At 53.0% G+C, this 12,710-nt stretch overlaps 1 protein-coding gene across 14 annotated transcripts in view; it reads right to left on the reverse strand.

The window, feature by feature from the left end:
* Window positions 1–11,603, reverse strand: part of Tle3 (TLE family member 3, transcriptional corepressor) — a 44,494-nt gene extending 32,891 nt beyond the window's left edge. For all 14 annotated transcript variants that reach the window (XM_076925441.1, XM_076925438.1, XM_076925435.1 and 11 more), the window contains exons 1-4: window positions 10,502–11,603; window positions 9,910–10,010; window positions 9,385–9,448; window positions 8,438–8,482 (exon numbers count right to left, since the gene is read on the reverse strand). In XM_076925441.1, coding sequence (XP_076781556.1) covers window positions 8,438–8,482; window positions 9,385–9,448; window positions 9,910–10,010; window positions 10,502–10,525 — 234 coding nt within the window. In that variant the 5' untranslated portion in view covers window positions 10,526–11,603. The remainder of the gene's footprint in view (window positions 1–8,437; window positions 8,483–9,384; window positions 9,449–9,909; window positions 10,011–10,501) is intronic.
* Window positions 11,604–12,710: the final 1,107 nt, after the last annotated feature.

Raw genomic sequence — 12,710 nt, forward strand, 5'->3', positions numbered from 1 at the left:
CAGAAAACACAGCACTTGCATGGCTGTGAAAATTCTAGACAACTCTGTTACTCTAGCAGGTAGCATCGTTACCCATCCTACCACTCACAAAATCTCACAGGGGGCAAGCAGCTGTCCAGAGTCACACTGGTAGGGTACAGAAGGCACAGACACCCATATTTGTGGGACTCGAAAGCTTCACTCTAGCCATCCAAAGAATCCTATCCCCCAATTCCCAAGCTCCTGGTTCTCTCTCTCTCTAGAGGACCTGGACTCTCTGAGAGAAACTCCAAATCTGCTGACACCTCCATTCTCACCTATATAAAAACAGGCTGTCAGAAACCCTCCCCAATCCTGTAGGCCTGGGAAATGGCCTCAGGCTTTTGACATAGGAGTTTAAGGTGTCTGCAAAGAAGGGGTCTCTTGAGAAGCAGGGTAAGATTCAAGTGAAAGAACAGGGTAGGGGAAAGCTAAAGGCTACAGAACACCCCTCCCCCTTTAGGCTATGACATAAAAGCTTCTGTCAAATCCACACAGGGGGACCCTGGCAGCAGAGGGCAGCTGCTGGTGACTCTGACTCAAGGAAGTCCTTCACTTCCTATGGGATGACGCGTGGGATCCCTAAACCTGACTGGCAGAGGCAGGAGCTGTTAGGAGCTCAATTCCTCCAGGCTGGCCCCAGGACTTCTACTCTGCGGCAGAGCTAAACTGGGCTGTAGTCTCCTCCTAGAGAGACTGCAAAGGAAGGGGCTCTGCTAGGAAAAATGGTGAGGACCCATGACACCAGTCTAGGTTAAACTGCCTTCCTCTTCCCCTGGCTCCTGAAGCAAAGTTCGTGTTGCCTGTCTGACCAATGTTCTTGGTTTCAAACCTGGAATCAAGAAAGACCTTATGGTCTTGAGGAGTGGAGGTGACCTTGGTCTCTCTTCTCCTCTCTTTGACTGACATGACTACTGGACTGGGTGAAGTTCAAAGCCTTCAGTCAGCCAGAAGGAGGTGTCCCGCCTGACCCAGGTTGTACTGCACAGTCCCTTGAGACCATGGGATAGGGAAGAACCCTGGCTGACTTTGTGTCTCCATCTGAGCGAAGATGGACCCTTCCAGTACAAACTGAGGAAGTTTAAACATGGTCAGAGAGTCATTCTCAGAATTACAAGCAACCAACCCAAACCTGGAAGGGGTTGTAATGCCAAGATAAACAAAGGCCAAGCCCTAGGAACTCCACCACCAAAAGCCAAGCAAGGTAAGGCAAGCCTCGTGTTTTCCTGCTCCTTCTCACAACCCAGACAGGGCAGTGTCACCTGGCGCTTCCTCATTCCTGTCTCCACACCTCAGCTTTATCACCACTTCTCCCATCTTCCCCTTCTTCCCCCTTTGACTTGATATGAGATAGCAAGAAAAGCAAACAAAATACTTTCCAAATCAAGGTGCAGGTCACTGACCCCCCTTTTTTACAACCACAACCTTGGTCAGCATACAATCAGGAAGAGAACCCTAGACCACAACCTCCAAGTCACCTACAGAATGTCACCTCACTGCCAGGCAGGCAGCAAAGGCTCAGTCAACACAAAACATTCCTGTTCTTCGGTCCTGTGAACACCCTCCACACCCCCACACCACACCCCACCCAAATTGACAGGCAAGCCCCCTCCAGGCACAAACAGGTCATCTCCACGCCCAGCTCTTCAGGTGTCTGAGACGCTTGTTCTGGAAGCAAACGCCCCAGAATTTCCGAAAAAAAATGCCTCATCTGCTTGGCAATCAAGCGCTGCGGGAATCTCAAGTGGCTGTATTACTCTCATCTGTGACATTTGCACGATCACCAGTTTTGTGTCCATATGCAAAGAGGTAGTAATAGCTATCTCAGAACTTCAGACTGTCACTCAAGGCGTGCGTGGGTAAAGGGAAGAGACCCAGGCTCCAATTTCTTTTATTTATTTATTTATTTATTTATTTATTTATTTATTTATTTTTTATTTGCTAAGAGAACTTGTCTATGGAAAGAAGTGAGGACCACTTACAGCCAAACTCCAGGTGCTAACAGCGCTTCCCTGCCTCTCAACTCCTACCCTTTCCATAGCTAGGTACTTGGGTTGGTACTTTGCCAATGATGGTGGAAGAGCTGAAGAAAGAGGGGACCTCTTGCCCAGTAAAATCTGAGATCAGTAAAACCAGAGATGATCTCTGGCTCCCTCAAGCTTGATACAACCTTTCAATTAAGAATACCAGCCCTACACTGCCCACCTTCCTGGTTTCCAGACAAGACCCTCAGACCCAAGGGCTCAGCAGAAGGGTGGGCCTCCTGGAATCTGACCAGACAGGGAGACCTGGCACCCAGTCTGGCTCCAACAGGCTTATCTTTTCTCTATGCCCTGTCATGGCAGCCTCTGCACTCAGCCACAGCTCAGTAGTCGGAATCCCCTAGTCTCTGACATGCAACATGCCCAGCCAACAAAAGGACTTGAAAACTCTATGCCAACCAGCACGAGAGTCTCTGGTGTCAGCAGGGAAAGGCTGACCTTGTGGGCTTTGGGTCTGCAGTGGATAATGATGCCCTAAGCGAGCCTAACAGCGGATTTCTGCCACTGTTCTCAGAGTAGCTCATTCCTCTCCTCTAAGTTCTCGCGGCCCCAGCTGGAGGGGAGCCTTTATTCTGAAAGGCCAGAGAGAGAAGGAGCCGCCAAGAGGAGGAGGAGAGGTACGAGAGAAGGAAGAAAGCGTCTTGGATGTGTCTCAGAGAGCGTTTGTTGAAAACAAGATATTGTCCCTTTAAGCATATAAAAACAAGGCCCTTGAGCATGCAGTTCTCACTCTGGTACACAATTATGGGTGCTTTCAGCTGTCTACCACTGCCTCAAGTGCGCTCTTAAGCCAGACTGTCAATGGCATGTTGAAAGCTATTTTGCTGGCTGCTATCATTAATAGCAAAGTGGAGAGCCCGGCTGATGAGAATTAAATATGGGGGAGGGGCAGGTCATACCCAGTCATTACAGAATTACCAGTATGAGAAAGGAGACAATGCCACTTTGGGGAATAGAGTTTAAACCAGAGCAGGATGGTGGGGAAGCAGACCGGGGGGGGGGGGGGAGGGCGCACATTTGCAGGGAGCCTCCACCCCCCAGATGGACCGGGGCCAGCCCTAGAGAACCATATGGGGACAGAGGGAGCCACTGAGTCGGGCATGTGAGGGTGGAAAGGCCTTCAGATAATGCTGTCCTGAACACTAGCCACCTTTCTCAGTTCTCAAGTGCGGGAGGGAGGGTGCCCTCCCCCAATCCACTCTTCCTGACTGTACTGCACTGCTGTCCCAGGAGCTGTTATCACCTGGGAGGAGCTCTGGCTGCAGGCTTCTGCCTATAACAACTCCCCTCCCAACCCTCTCTGTAAGGCTCCACTCAAGCAACGGTCCTCCTGCAGGGACATCCTCTGACAGGCTCCGCTTTCCCAGGAAGAGTGAAGCAAGTGTTGTAGAGGCCGCGTTAGCGCTTACCTCACCGCATCGCAATTACTTATTTAGAGGCCTGATGCCCCAGTGGAGGGAATGGTGTCTTATTCGTCTGTGTAACCAACCCCAGCCCACACCCAGCACATCTCAGACCCCTAATAATCGTTTCGGGAATGGCTCCAACTCTCTCATTTTGCTGATAAGGAGACTGTATGCTGAACCACAGAGAGAGTCTGCAGACCAGCAGGCAGCCCACAATTACAACCCCCCACTTCCTTCCCAGGGCTCTGTGCAGTGTAGGGCCACCCACCTGCCCACAACCCAAAGAAGGAAACCCCACGTGCTTACTGAGCACCTATTACAGTGTGTGCTTGGCAACGGGGCATGCACCCTCCATAGCTCTGAGAGAGTGTGTTGTGCCAGATGACAGGGGCAAGCCCTGCTGAGAGCAGTTTATCACCTCCTGGCTCCTGGTGTCCTGGGATCTTATACTGTGATTCAGAAAAAACATTTTCCTATATGGAAAGACCTATATTCTTATATTCCTCGTACAACTGTCTCTCCCTTCAGCAATGTGGAATAGAGGACCACAGTAAAGGAGCCCCTAAGTAAATGAGACCCTTCCTGGATGGAGGGAGGACTCCAAAGAAGAAATTCTTGGTAAGCAGACAATCCTGCTTCGGAAGAGTTTATGGAATAGTAGATTTGGGAGTAGGGTTTTCCAGCAGGCTTGTCTACCTTCATCTAGTCCTAGGGTCGTCTCAATGGTCAGATGTACAAGAAGGAAAAGACTTGGGGGGAGGGGGGAGTGCAGAAGTACACTTCTATTGTCTACTACAGACAAGGGATCCACTGAAGCCTGAGATGAGAGGCAGCCTTGAGAGCTAGGTCACCCTCTAGCCAGATGGGACAAAGTAAAAAGAGCTTCAGGCTAAGTAGTTCCCAAGGTATGGCAAGGATGGTACCCTGCTGGGGCGATCACACAACCCCCCATGATTCCAAGGAGGAGCCACAAGGTACCTCAAGTCAAAGAACAGAGTGTGGGTGAATGAAGGCGCTTCCAGCAAAGGAGTAAATTTCACAGCTCAACCCAGACGCCACACAAACCAGTGCCTGCATCCCCATCCTATTGCCAGCAAGGTCTGTCAACTCTTTGGCATGGTCTTTCCAGAAAACTGTTGCCTGCGGTCGGTCTTCAGTCCTCAGCCCTGTGTAGATGGCCACCTTGTGGCCAGGGTAAAACAGTCAAGAGTTTTTTACTACCCTCACCTCATCTGTGAACCTGCCCTCTGTCTTATTACCAAACACACAATCATTAGTTGTGCAAATAGCTGGCAAATGGGGACAGGACTGTGGACACAGAGCATTCAGCTGACACGGTTATACAACCCCAAATGGGGTACTTTGGACTCTGGTGTAGTCAAGTTTGCAGTCTGAGCCTGGCTGGATAATAGCAAGGGACAAGCAGAGGTAATTAAAGACACAGCGTGCTGTGAGCTACCAAAAGGGGCTGCCTCCAGAGGAGTCTTGGGGTAGGGAGGGCAAGTCTGCAATAACAGCATTGGTTCCGACCACCTGTGACTGTGGAAGTCTGGGTATGCCAGCTCCAGTCTCCGAGCCTACTTCCCCATCCATGACTTCAAAGGTTTGGATAAGAAGCCAAAAGCGCTCCCTCTTCCAGCTCTGGGGCTCAGAGACTTGCTTGGGTTACTGAAAATAGTGACTGTCTAGTATTAGCATGATGCTGCCCCCAAATCAAAATACCTCAAGTCAGCCTGCCAAACATCAGTGCTCACCAACAGAGGGTGAAAGGCCAGCCTGCCGGCTTCCCCAAGCACCATGTCTCAAAGCCACTGCATGACAGTTGCTCTGGAGTCTGTTTCTAAGCTGGCTTTGTCATCTGCTGCTGACACTGGAAAGGCGCTGCAGGAACAAGACGGGAACTGATGAGCCGGTCAGCCATCATCGCCTCCCTGGCCCTGGCTGAGCTGAATCATCCTTGACACTCTGCCTGGAAGCAGGAGCCTGGGGGAGGTGGTGACCTCTTCAAGTCACAGGCCAGGCCTGTGATTCTGTAATCTTTGCTTTACCATAATTAGGGAGGGAGGCAGAAGAGTGGGAGGACCCATTTATTACTTCTCTGAGATTTGACAGCTTGGAAGAGAGATGGGGGGGGGGCGCCAAGGGGGAGACAGAAAAACAGCCAGGGACAGAGCCAGCCACAGTGAGTTTAACCTCTCAGTAAAATAAAAAAACCGGGCTGGACGTACCTCATCAGCTGCCCACTGTCAATACTAGGGACCATCTGGCAGAACGAAAGGTTCTCAGCTAATTGGTATTTCCCATGGAGCCAGAGGAGCTTTTGAAAAAAATATGTGGTGGTGGTGAAGTGTGTGTGTGTGTGTGTGTGTGTGTGTGTGTGTGTGTAGGTTGAGGATGACCAGATACAGTTTTCCCAAGGTGCTAGCTCTGTAGACTATTATATAAAAGTACATACAGTCCCCACCCCCACCCCTACTCGCTTAAAGATGAAGAATCCAGCCTGTTTGTTCCAGGCAGATGTAATCACACAGTCAAGTCTAGAGGGCAGGACACTGCATGAATAATTCAAGCACTCCAGTCACTTGATTGTGTGTGCAGATAAAACACCAGTCAACCGCTAAACAGGTCAGCTGATAAACTTGTTTGCTCAGGCCTAACCACCATCCGCCAAATGTACCCGAGACCCACACTACAATTAGTGGCAGGGTTTTCTTCTACAAAACCTTGCAAGCCTAGGGAGTGGCCAGCACGCCATTAGGTCAGGGGTGTACTGCCCTGTTTCCCAGTCAGGGTTTCTCCACCTCTTTGCCTCTTTGTTCTGACACAGCCACGGGGTGAGTTCACCCAACCCAAAGACTGCTCAGCCAGCATTCCTGCTGGGAAGGGGCTGGAAGGCAAAGGTAAGGGGACCTGGAGCAAAGGGCTTAGCTGCAGAACCCTGAGGCCCTGAAGTAAGCCCCTAGGTCTTGCCATGCTGGCTTCCTGGATGCCTTGGTTTCCCAAGGTATAAAAAAGGAGGGCAAAGATTCCTCTATCCCACCACTGGCTGAGAAGATTAAAGACAATGTGGCCAGATCTCAGGCACTCTCTCATCTTAGAACCCTGTTTGAGGAATGGCCAGAGATCCCAGATGAACACAGCTGCTCTGTATATAAGTCCCACTACCAAGAGAGCATTGAGATGCTTAGCTCTTCTGAGTTCATAGCATCCCCAGGGCTCAGAATAGCTTTGCTCTGCCAGCCAAGGTGACTTCTTTGTGCCAAACAACCATGTGTTCAGATGCAGGCAACACCACCCATGCAGCCCTCAACATGCAAGGACATATTACACCTTAATTAGAAGCTCTTACAACAACAACTACTGCTATAAATTTTGAACCTGGGTGCAATTACCCTCTTTAAAACACGCCCAAGATACTATTCATCACGAAGGAGGGGGAGGACTGGAGAAAGCGAGGAAGTGATGGTACCTTGCACTGTGCATAAATAACCCCCAAAGTCCTTAAAACACCTGAGACTCTGAACCAGTTCTACCTAGAATGAGGCAGAACCCATTTCTGGTCTATCCTCTCCAGAACCTTCTTTACAGATAAAGCCATGTCTGTTTATTACTTCTGTGGGCCAAGAACCCAAAATGTGGCAGCCTCCATGTGTGCATGCCTAGGGAACCAATTCCTCAGGAAACCACAGCTGGCTTCCCACATCACTCACTAAATGCTGACCCCTCTCTGGCTACCCTTCACCCAGCGGCAGGACTCCCTACAGGAAGGGAAAAGAAACTAAATTCAAAAGCATCTCTAAGAAGCCAGTGGAGCAGGCAGGAAGAACTTCCCCTTGGGGTCACCTGTCCTTCTCACCTGCCCTGGGCCCTACCCACTTTTAAAGAGCAAAATTTAAACCTTGTAAGTGACTGCTAATTTAGAGCAGAAAATCCATTCAAGTCACTGGTCACCAAAGGCTAGAGTGAGTCAACAGCCTTCTGAGATTTCAAGAACACCAACTGTTAAAAAGAACAACCAGCCTGCGCCATTTATACGTGCCAAGTCGAAAGCTAATCGTCCGCCAAGCCAAATTATAGGTAGCCTCTCCTTGGAACACAAACAGACAAACAGGCCTCTCCCACAGCCTGGCCTAGCTCAGGAGCTACTGATATGCAGGAGATAAAGAGTGTTTGTATTTGCTGGGTTTGAGGTATACGGTTATTAGAGGGTGACAAGGTGAGGTAGTTTACATATCCATCAAAGGATACCACACTAGCTAAACTGGTTTGACTTCAGGATTACAAAGCTGAGCTCAACTGCCAGCCGGCTCAAAAGGCCTGGTGAGGCTGGCCCCTGGGCAAGTTACTTCACCCCTGGGCTTCAGCTTCCTCCTGTGAAATGGGACACAGCTGCCTTCAAATAAAGAAGAGTTGAGAAACTGGCTCCTAAATGCAAGGGATTGCATTTCACTCTGGCTTTAAGTTTTTTAGGCCGTTAGTGGCTTCCATTCCCTTACATTTCAACAGCTCAGCCCGGCTTTTAAGGCCCTTGAAGTGAAAACTTAGCAAGGCAGTACCCCTCCCCTCTCTGCAAGAAAAAAAAAAGGGGGGGGTGGTACGAGAGGAACTCTGCCTATATTTCAGTTTTGAGAATTTTACACTGAAACAGATAAAAGCAGACAGCCAACTCTGTACCTCCAGGAGTCACACAGATCCCAGGGGAGCTACAGGACAACTTTTCCTCTGGTCCTTTATCTACTCAGATCCCAGACCAGGTCTAAGTTCACAAATGCTAAAAGCTCAACAGAACCCAGCAAAGCCTAGGCACCAGGCATTCATTCAAAGCACTCACAGAACATTTACCCTTCAAGGCCAAGTGGGAATAACAAAAGAACCAGGCTCGTTTTCAAGTGAGAGGCCACCCCTACAAAGAAACCACAGACATCTCATAATTTAAATATATATTATTTACATAAAAAGGAAAGCACTCACCTGCTTGTGCATTTCAATATTCAAGCCATAGGACATCTCATAGTACTACAAAATAAAACAAAAAGGGTCATTAACAGGCAACAGGGGACACTTCGAATTTTACCCCTCCCCCCCCCAAGGCCTTAACCTAACCATTCTTTGGGTCCAAAGTCAATAAAGTCCACCCACCCACAAAGGCAGTCTATGGGAATGTAAAGCTGACAGTAGGAAGTAGCCTCCACTCAGATCATTACACACAAAAATAAGAACTGGGCCTCCCCTCCCACAGGCACCCCATGTACCATATATGCTGTTTATACAAGGTGCGGGCTCTACAGGGAAAGCTGTATACCCGCCTCCTCTTGTCCTCTTGAGAGTTGGTTAGCACTGGGTGGAAGGTCTCTTATGTGGAAAGCCTGCTGCCCTGATGCCGGCCTGCCCTTAAGTGGCTCCCATACCCGCCCCCAAAGATGTCAACTTGAACTCCGGGTTAAAAGATGATTTCGCTAGGGGAGAAGGACCAGACTCCCGACAGAAGCTTTAAAAGGCTCCTCCAAACTGGAAAAACTCTGGGGGAAGGAAAGTAGGCGCTTCTGTCCTAGCTAGACCCCAGCTGCCACACAAAAGTTTCCGAACACTCCCAGGAGGGCTCCAAGAGGGATTTTTATACAACCCTGACACCGGCTCTTCCAACTCTTATGTTACTAACCAGTTTAAGGCAACCAGCCCTCTGGGAAACCTTCAAAAACACAACTGAAATGCTCTTTACAAAGGTGGCCAGGAATGTGGGTTTGTTTCTCTTTCGGCCGGTCCTCCAAGTGTCGGGGAAGAGGAAGCTGAAGAGAGGAGTCCTCCAGGGGGCTGTCCTGAAGCTGGGCCTAGCTCTAGCCTGCGACTGTCCCAGCTGGACCCAAATCCTGGGTGCCCTGCCCTGCCCTCCCTCCGCCCTGCTGCGGGCTGCCTCTCACCATCACATAATGGCGCTGCATCTCTGTCTTCTCGTTCGCCAGCTTGTCGTACTCCACTTTGAGGCTGTGAGGGTAGGAGGAGACTCTCAGGCACGGCGCCTTACACGGCCTCCTCCCAGACCCGGACCCTAGGGCCTCAGAGACCCACTTCACTTGCCCGGCACCCTGAGTACCCCCATTATCCAGCATCCTCGGGGCAGTGAGGGTGGCTGCCCACCACCCGGAGCTTGGTAGTACCAACTCCAAACTTCCCTTGATCCGGCGAGGGGACCTGTCTCGGCCACGCGGGGGCAGGCCCGGACGCCCAGCGCAAGACCCCGAACCCTCGACAAGGCGGGCTTTGGGAGCTGGGCGACCGCGGAACGCAAAGGGTTAAGGCTGCGCGCTCGGTGAGGGGAAACAAAAGGCGGAGGCCCAGCCGCCCCGCAGCCGGGGGTCGACGTCCCCCTCGGCCCCGCGGGGGGTAGCAGGAGCGCGCAAGGCCGCCCTCCTCGCCAGCCCGGGGCCACCCCCCACCCGCCTTACCTGTGATACTGAGCTTGCAGGAACTGGAATTCGTCTTTGATCCTGTCACAGGACTCGGCCACAGTGAATTTAAATCCCGGCTGCCCGGGTTGATGGGGTGCCTGGAGCCCACAAGGACGACATAGGGGAGAGGAGTGGGCACATCAGAAGGGCTCCACGCGGCCCCGTGCCTCCTCCGGGTCCCTGGCCCCTCCCCGCCGGGAGTCACGGGCAAGGCCACCACCCCGCAGCCCAGAACCTTCCCAGCAAGTTTTTCAACGCTCTCCCGACGGGGCCGGGAAGCCGGCATCCCGACCACCCCCAAAGCCAAAAAGACTCCCGCGGCCAAGTGCTGAGGGAGCGAGTTGGAAGACTTAGGAGAGGGGCCCGGGGCGGGAGCCAGCGTCCCCCTCCAACGCAGGCCGCCCGGGCCACTCGAGCGCAATTACCCTTGGCTCTCTACGGCGCCCCCACCCACCCAGCCCCTTTGTGTGAGCGCACACACGCGCGCGCACCATAAAGGTAGCAACAAGCAAAATGGAGGTGCTAGATAAACTGCCTCGTTTACCCTGCCATGATAGATGCTTAAATAAGCCTAGTTGCAATTACTCACCGGATGTCTGCCTTGCGGATACATGGCAGGGAGGGGTCGCGATTCCGAGAGCTTGGAAGCGCTGAGAGCCCGAGCCGGGGACGTGCGGGGGAGGGGGGAGGCGAGCCCGAGCGGGGGGCGGCCGGGGAACCGAGAGCTCGCCCCCGGCCCCCCCAGCCCGCTCTCGCAGCGAAATCCCAGAGTCGGGCGTGCGCCCCAAGTGCAGACAAAGAGCGGCGGAGCGAGCGGCAAAGTCGTCGGCGGGCTCGCGCTTTGTGCGCCTAGGGCTCGGCCGGCTGCGGCCGGCCGCCTTCCCCAGGCTGCGTGGACAGTGTCAGAAGCCGGGTCTGCGTGGACATCATCGGCACCCTGGCGGCTCCAGTGCGGGATCCCGAGGCCCGGGGGCTTGGGGGAGGTTCTCCTGTCCCCTTACGGGTCAGTCAGCACGATGAGGCTGGAGGGGGGCGCGTCTGGGCAGCCCGGGAGCATCCGGGGCGCGCGGGTCAGATCCCAGAGGCGGTCGGGCCCGGAGATCGCGGCGAGAAGAGATAGGAAGCAGGCCACCGAGGTGACGGCTTGAGGACCGTGGGTGAGGGCTAGAGCCCAGCGAGGGCGCTTCGACGCCCCCCCCCCCCCCGGAGGGGAGAGCCTGCTGTTCCGTCTGCTCCTGCCGCTGCCGCCAGCCCTTCCCAGGGCCGAGGAGGAACTCCGGGCTCAGTCGGTGCAAATAATACGCCCTGGCATCCTAACTCCAGCCGGCATAGGAAACCTCGGCGAAGGGGTCCTCTCTGCTCTCAAGTGGATCGGCCGCGTCTGGCGAGGAGCGGTCGGCGTCTCTGCCGCCTAGGAGCGCGCAGGCTGGAGAGCACCGGAGGGGGAGACGCAGCCCGAGCCCGGGAGCTCTGCGGCTTCTTTCCTTCCTCCCAGCCTGGCTCTCCTCTCCGCGCCGCGACAAACCCCCAAAACACACAAACACACGCACTCAACACACACACACGTACACGCACTCCAAAAAAAAAAAAAAAAGTGCCTCGGACCTGCGGATACCACACACAGACAGGCGAAGGGGGCCGAGCACGAGGTCTGAACTGCCGCGAGAGCAGTTCCAAATAGGGACTGAAAAGTAACAAAATAATGTGGCGGCTTCGCCTAGCGTTGGCCAATGGGAGTGCGAGGCTCCCACGTGGGGCCACGGGACTCGGACTGCGACTGGGCGCCGCCGGGCACGACGTCACAATGCCCTCTTGTGTCTAAAACTATGCATGAAAAGTAGCAATCAGGCCCTACCCGCTGGTGACTTTCGCTTGGGAGTGAAAAACAGCGCTCCTCACATCAGGAATTAACCGAAAGACATATAATAAATAGATATATATTATAGTCCTGGGCTGCTAGGTTTTTTCCTCTTCTTTTCCCACGATCTACTAGCAAATAATTATTTGGCGGGAGGGAAGAAAGAAAAAACGAATAACAACAAAAGGGGGAAAAAAAGGACAAGCTGTACAATCCTTAAAACCTGTGGCTGGTAGTAATGGATCAGTTGATTCGGCAGAGGCGGCGAACGATTGCCCCCCTCTAATCTCATTAGGGTTGCAAAGCAGCCCAATTAGATACTATAAAACAAACAGAATCACTTTGTCAGTTTAATGTTTTCACTTCAAAAGATTTAGAACCGATAAAATGCTGGCTCCCAAAGTTACCTCCGACCTCTAAGACTGTTCTCCAAACTGAGTTTCTCTTTCTTTTATCCGTTTCTGCCCCCTCTCCCACCCTTGGGCGCCCCGCTTTTCTCCTTTGTTCATTCGCCCTTCTTTTCAGAAAGCCAAATAAACAGCGCCTCTGATGCACAGCGGCTGCTGGCGAGGGGGAAGTCTGAGAACTCTGGTTTGGCGGGCCGCGCAGATGGAAGGGCCCGGCTGTCTGCGGACAACAGGCTCAGTAGTGCGGCTAGCCTCATTTGGGGCTCTTGCCCTTTGGGGACAGCTACGTCCGGGCTAAGCCTTGCCAAGGCGGGATCCTCAGCTGTGTTCCGGGCCCGAGATGGTGTGGAAGGGAATGCACAGAGTTGGGGCCCTCCTGGCTACGACCCAGCGTGCCGACCCCGTTTCTTGGCCTGCTGGCCCGCCGGGGCACATGCATCGGCAGCCACCCGTGGAAGAGAGACTGCGAGCCTGGAGCGTCCATGGTCACCAGCCTCGACACCCAAGGAGGCGTAGACATTCGACTCTGGGGC

Source organism: Arvicanthis niloticus, chromosome 26 (assembly GCF_011762505.2).
Source record: "Arvicanthis niloticus isolate mArvNil1 chromosome 26, mArvNil1.pat.X, whole genome shotgun sequence".
Classification (NCBI taxonomy): domain Eukaryota; kingdom Metazoa; phylum Chordata; class Mammalia; order Rodentia; family Muridae; genus Arvicanthis; species Arvicanthis niloticus.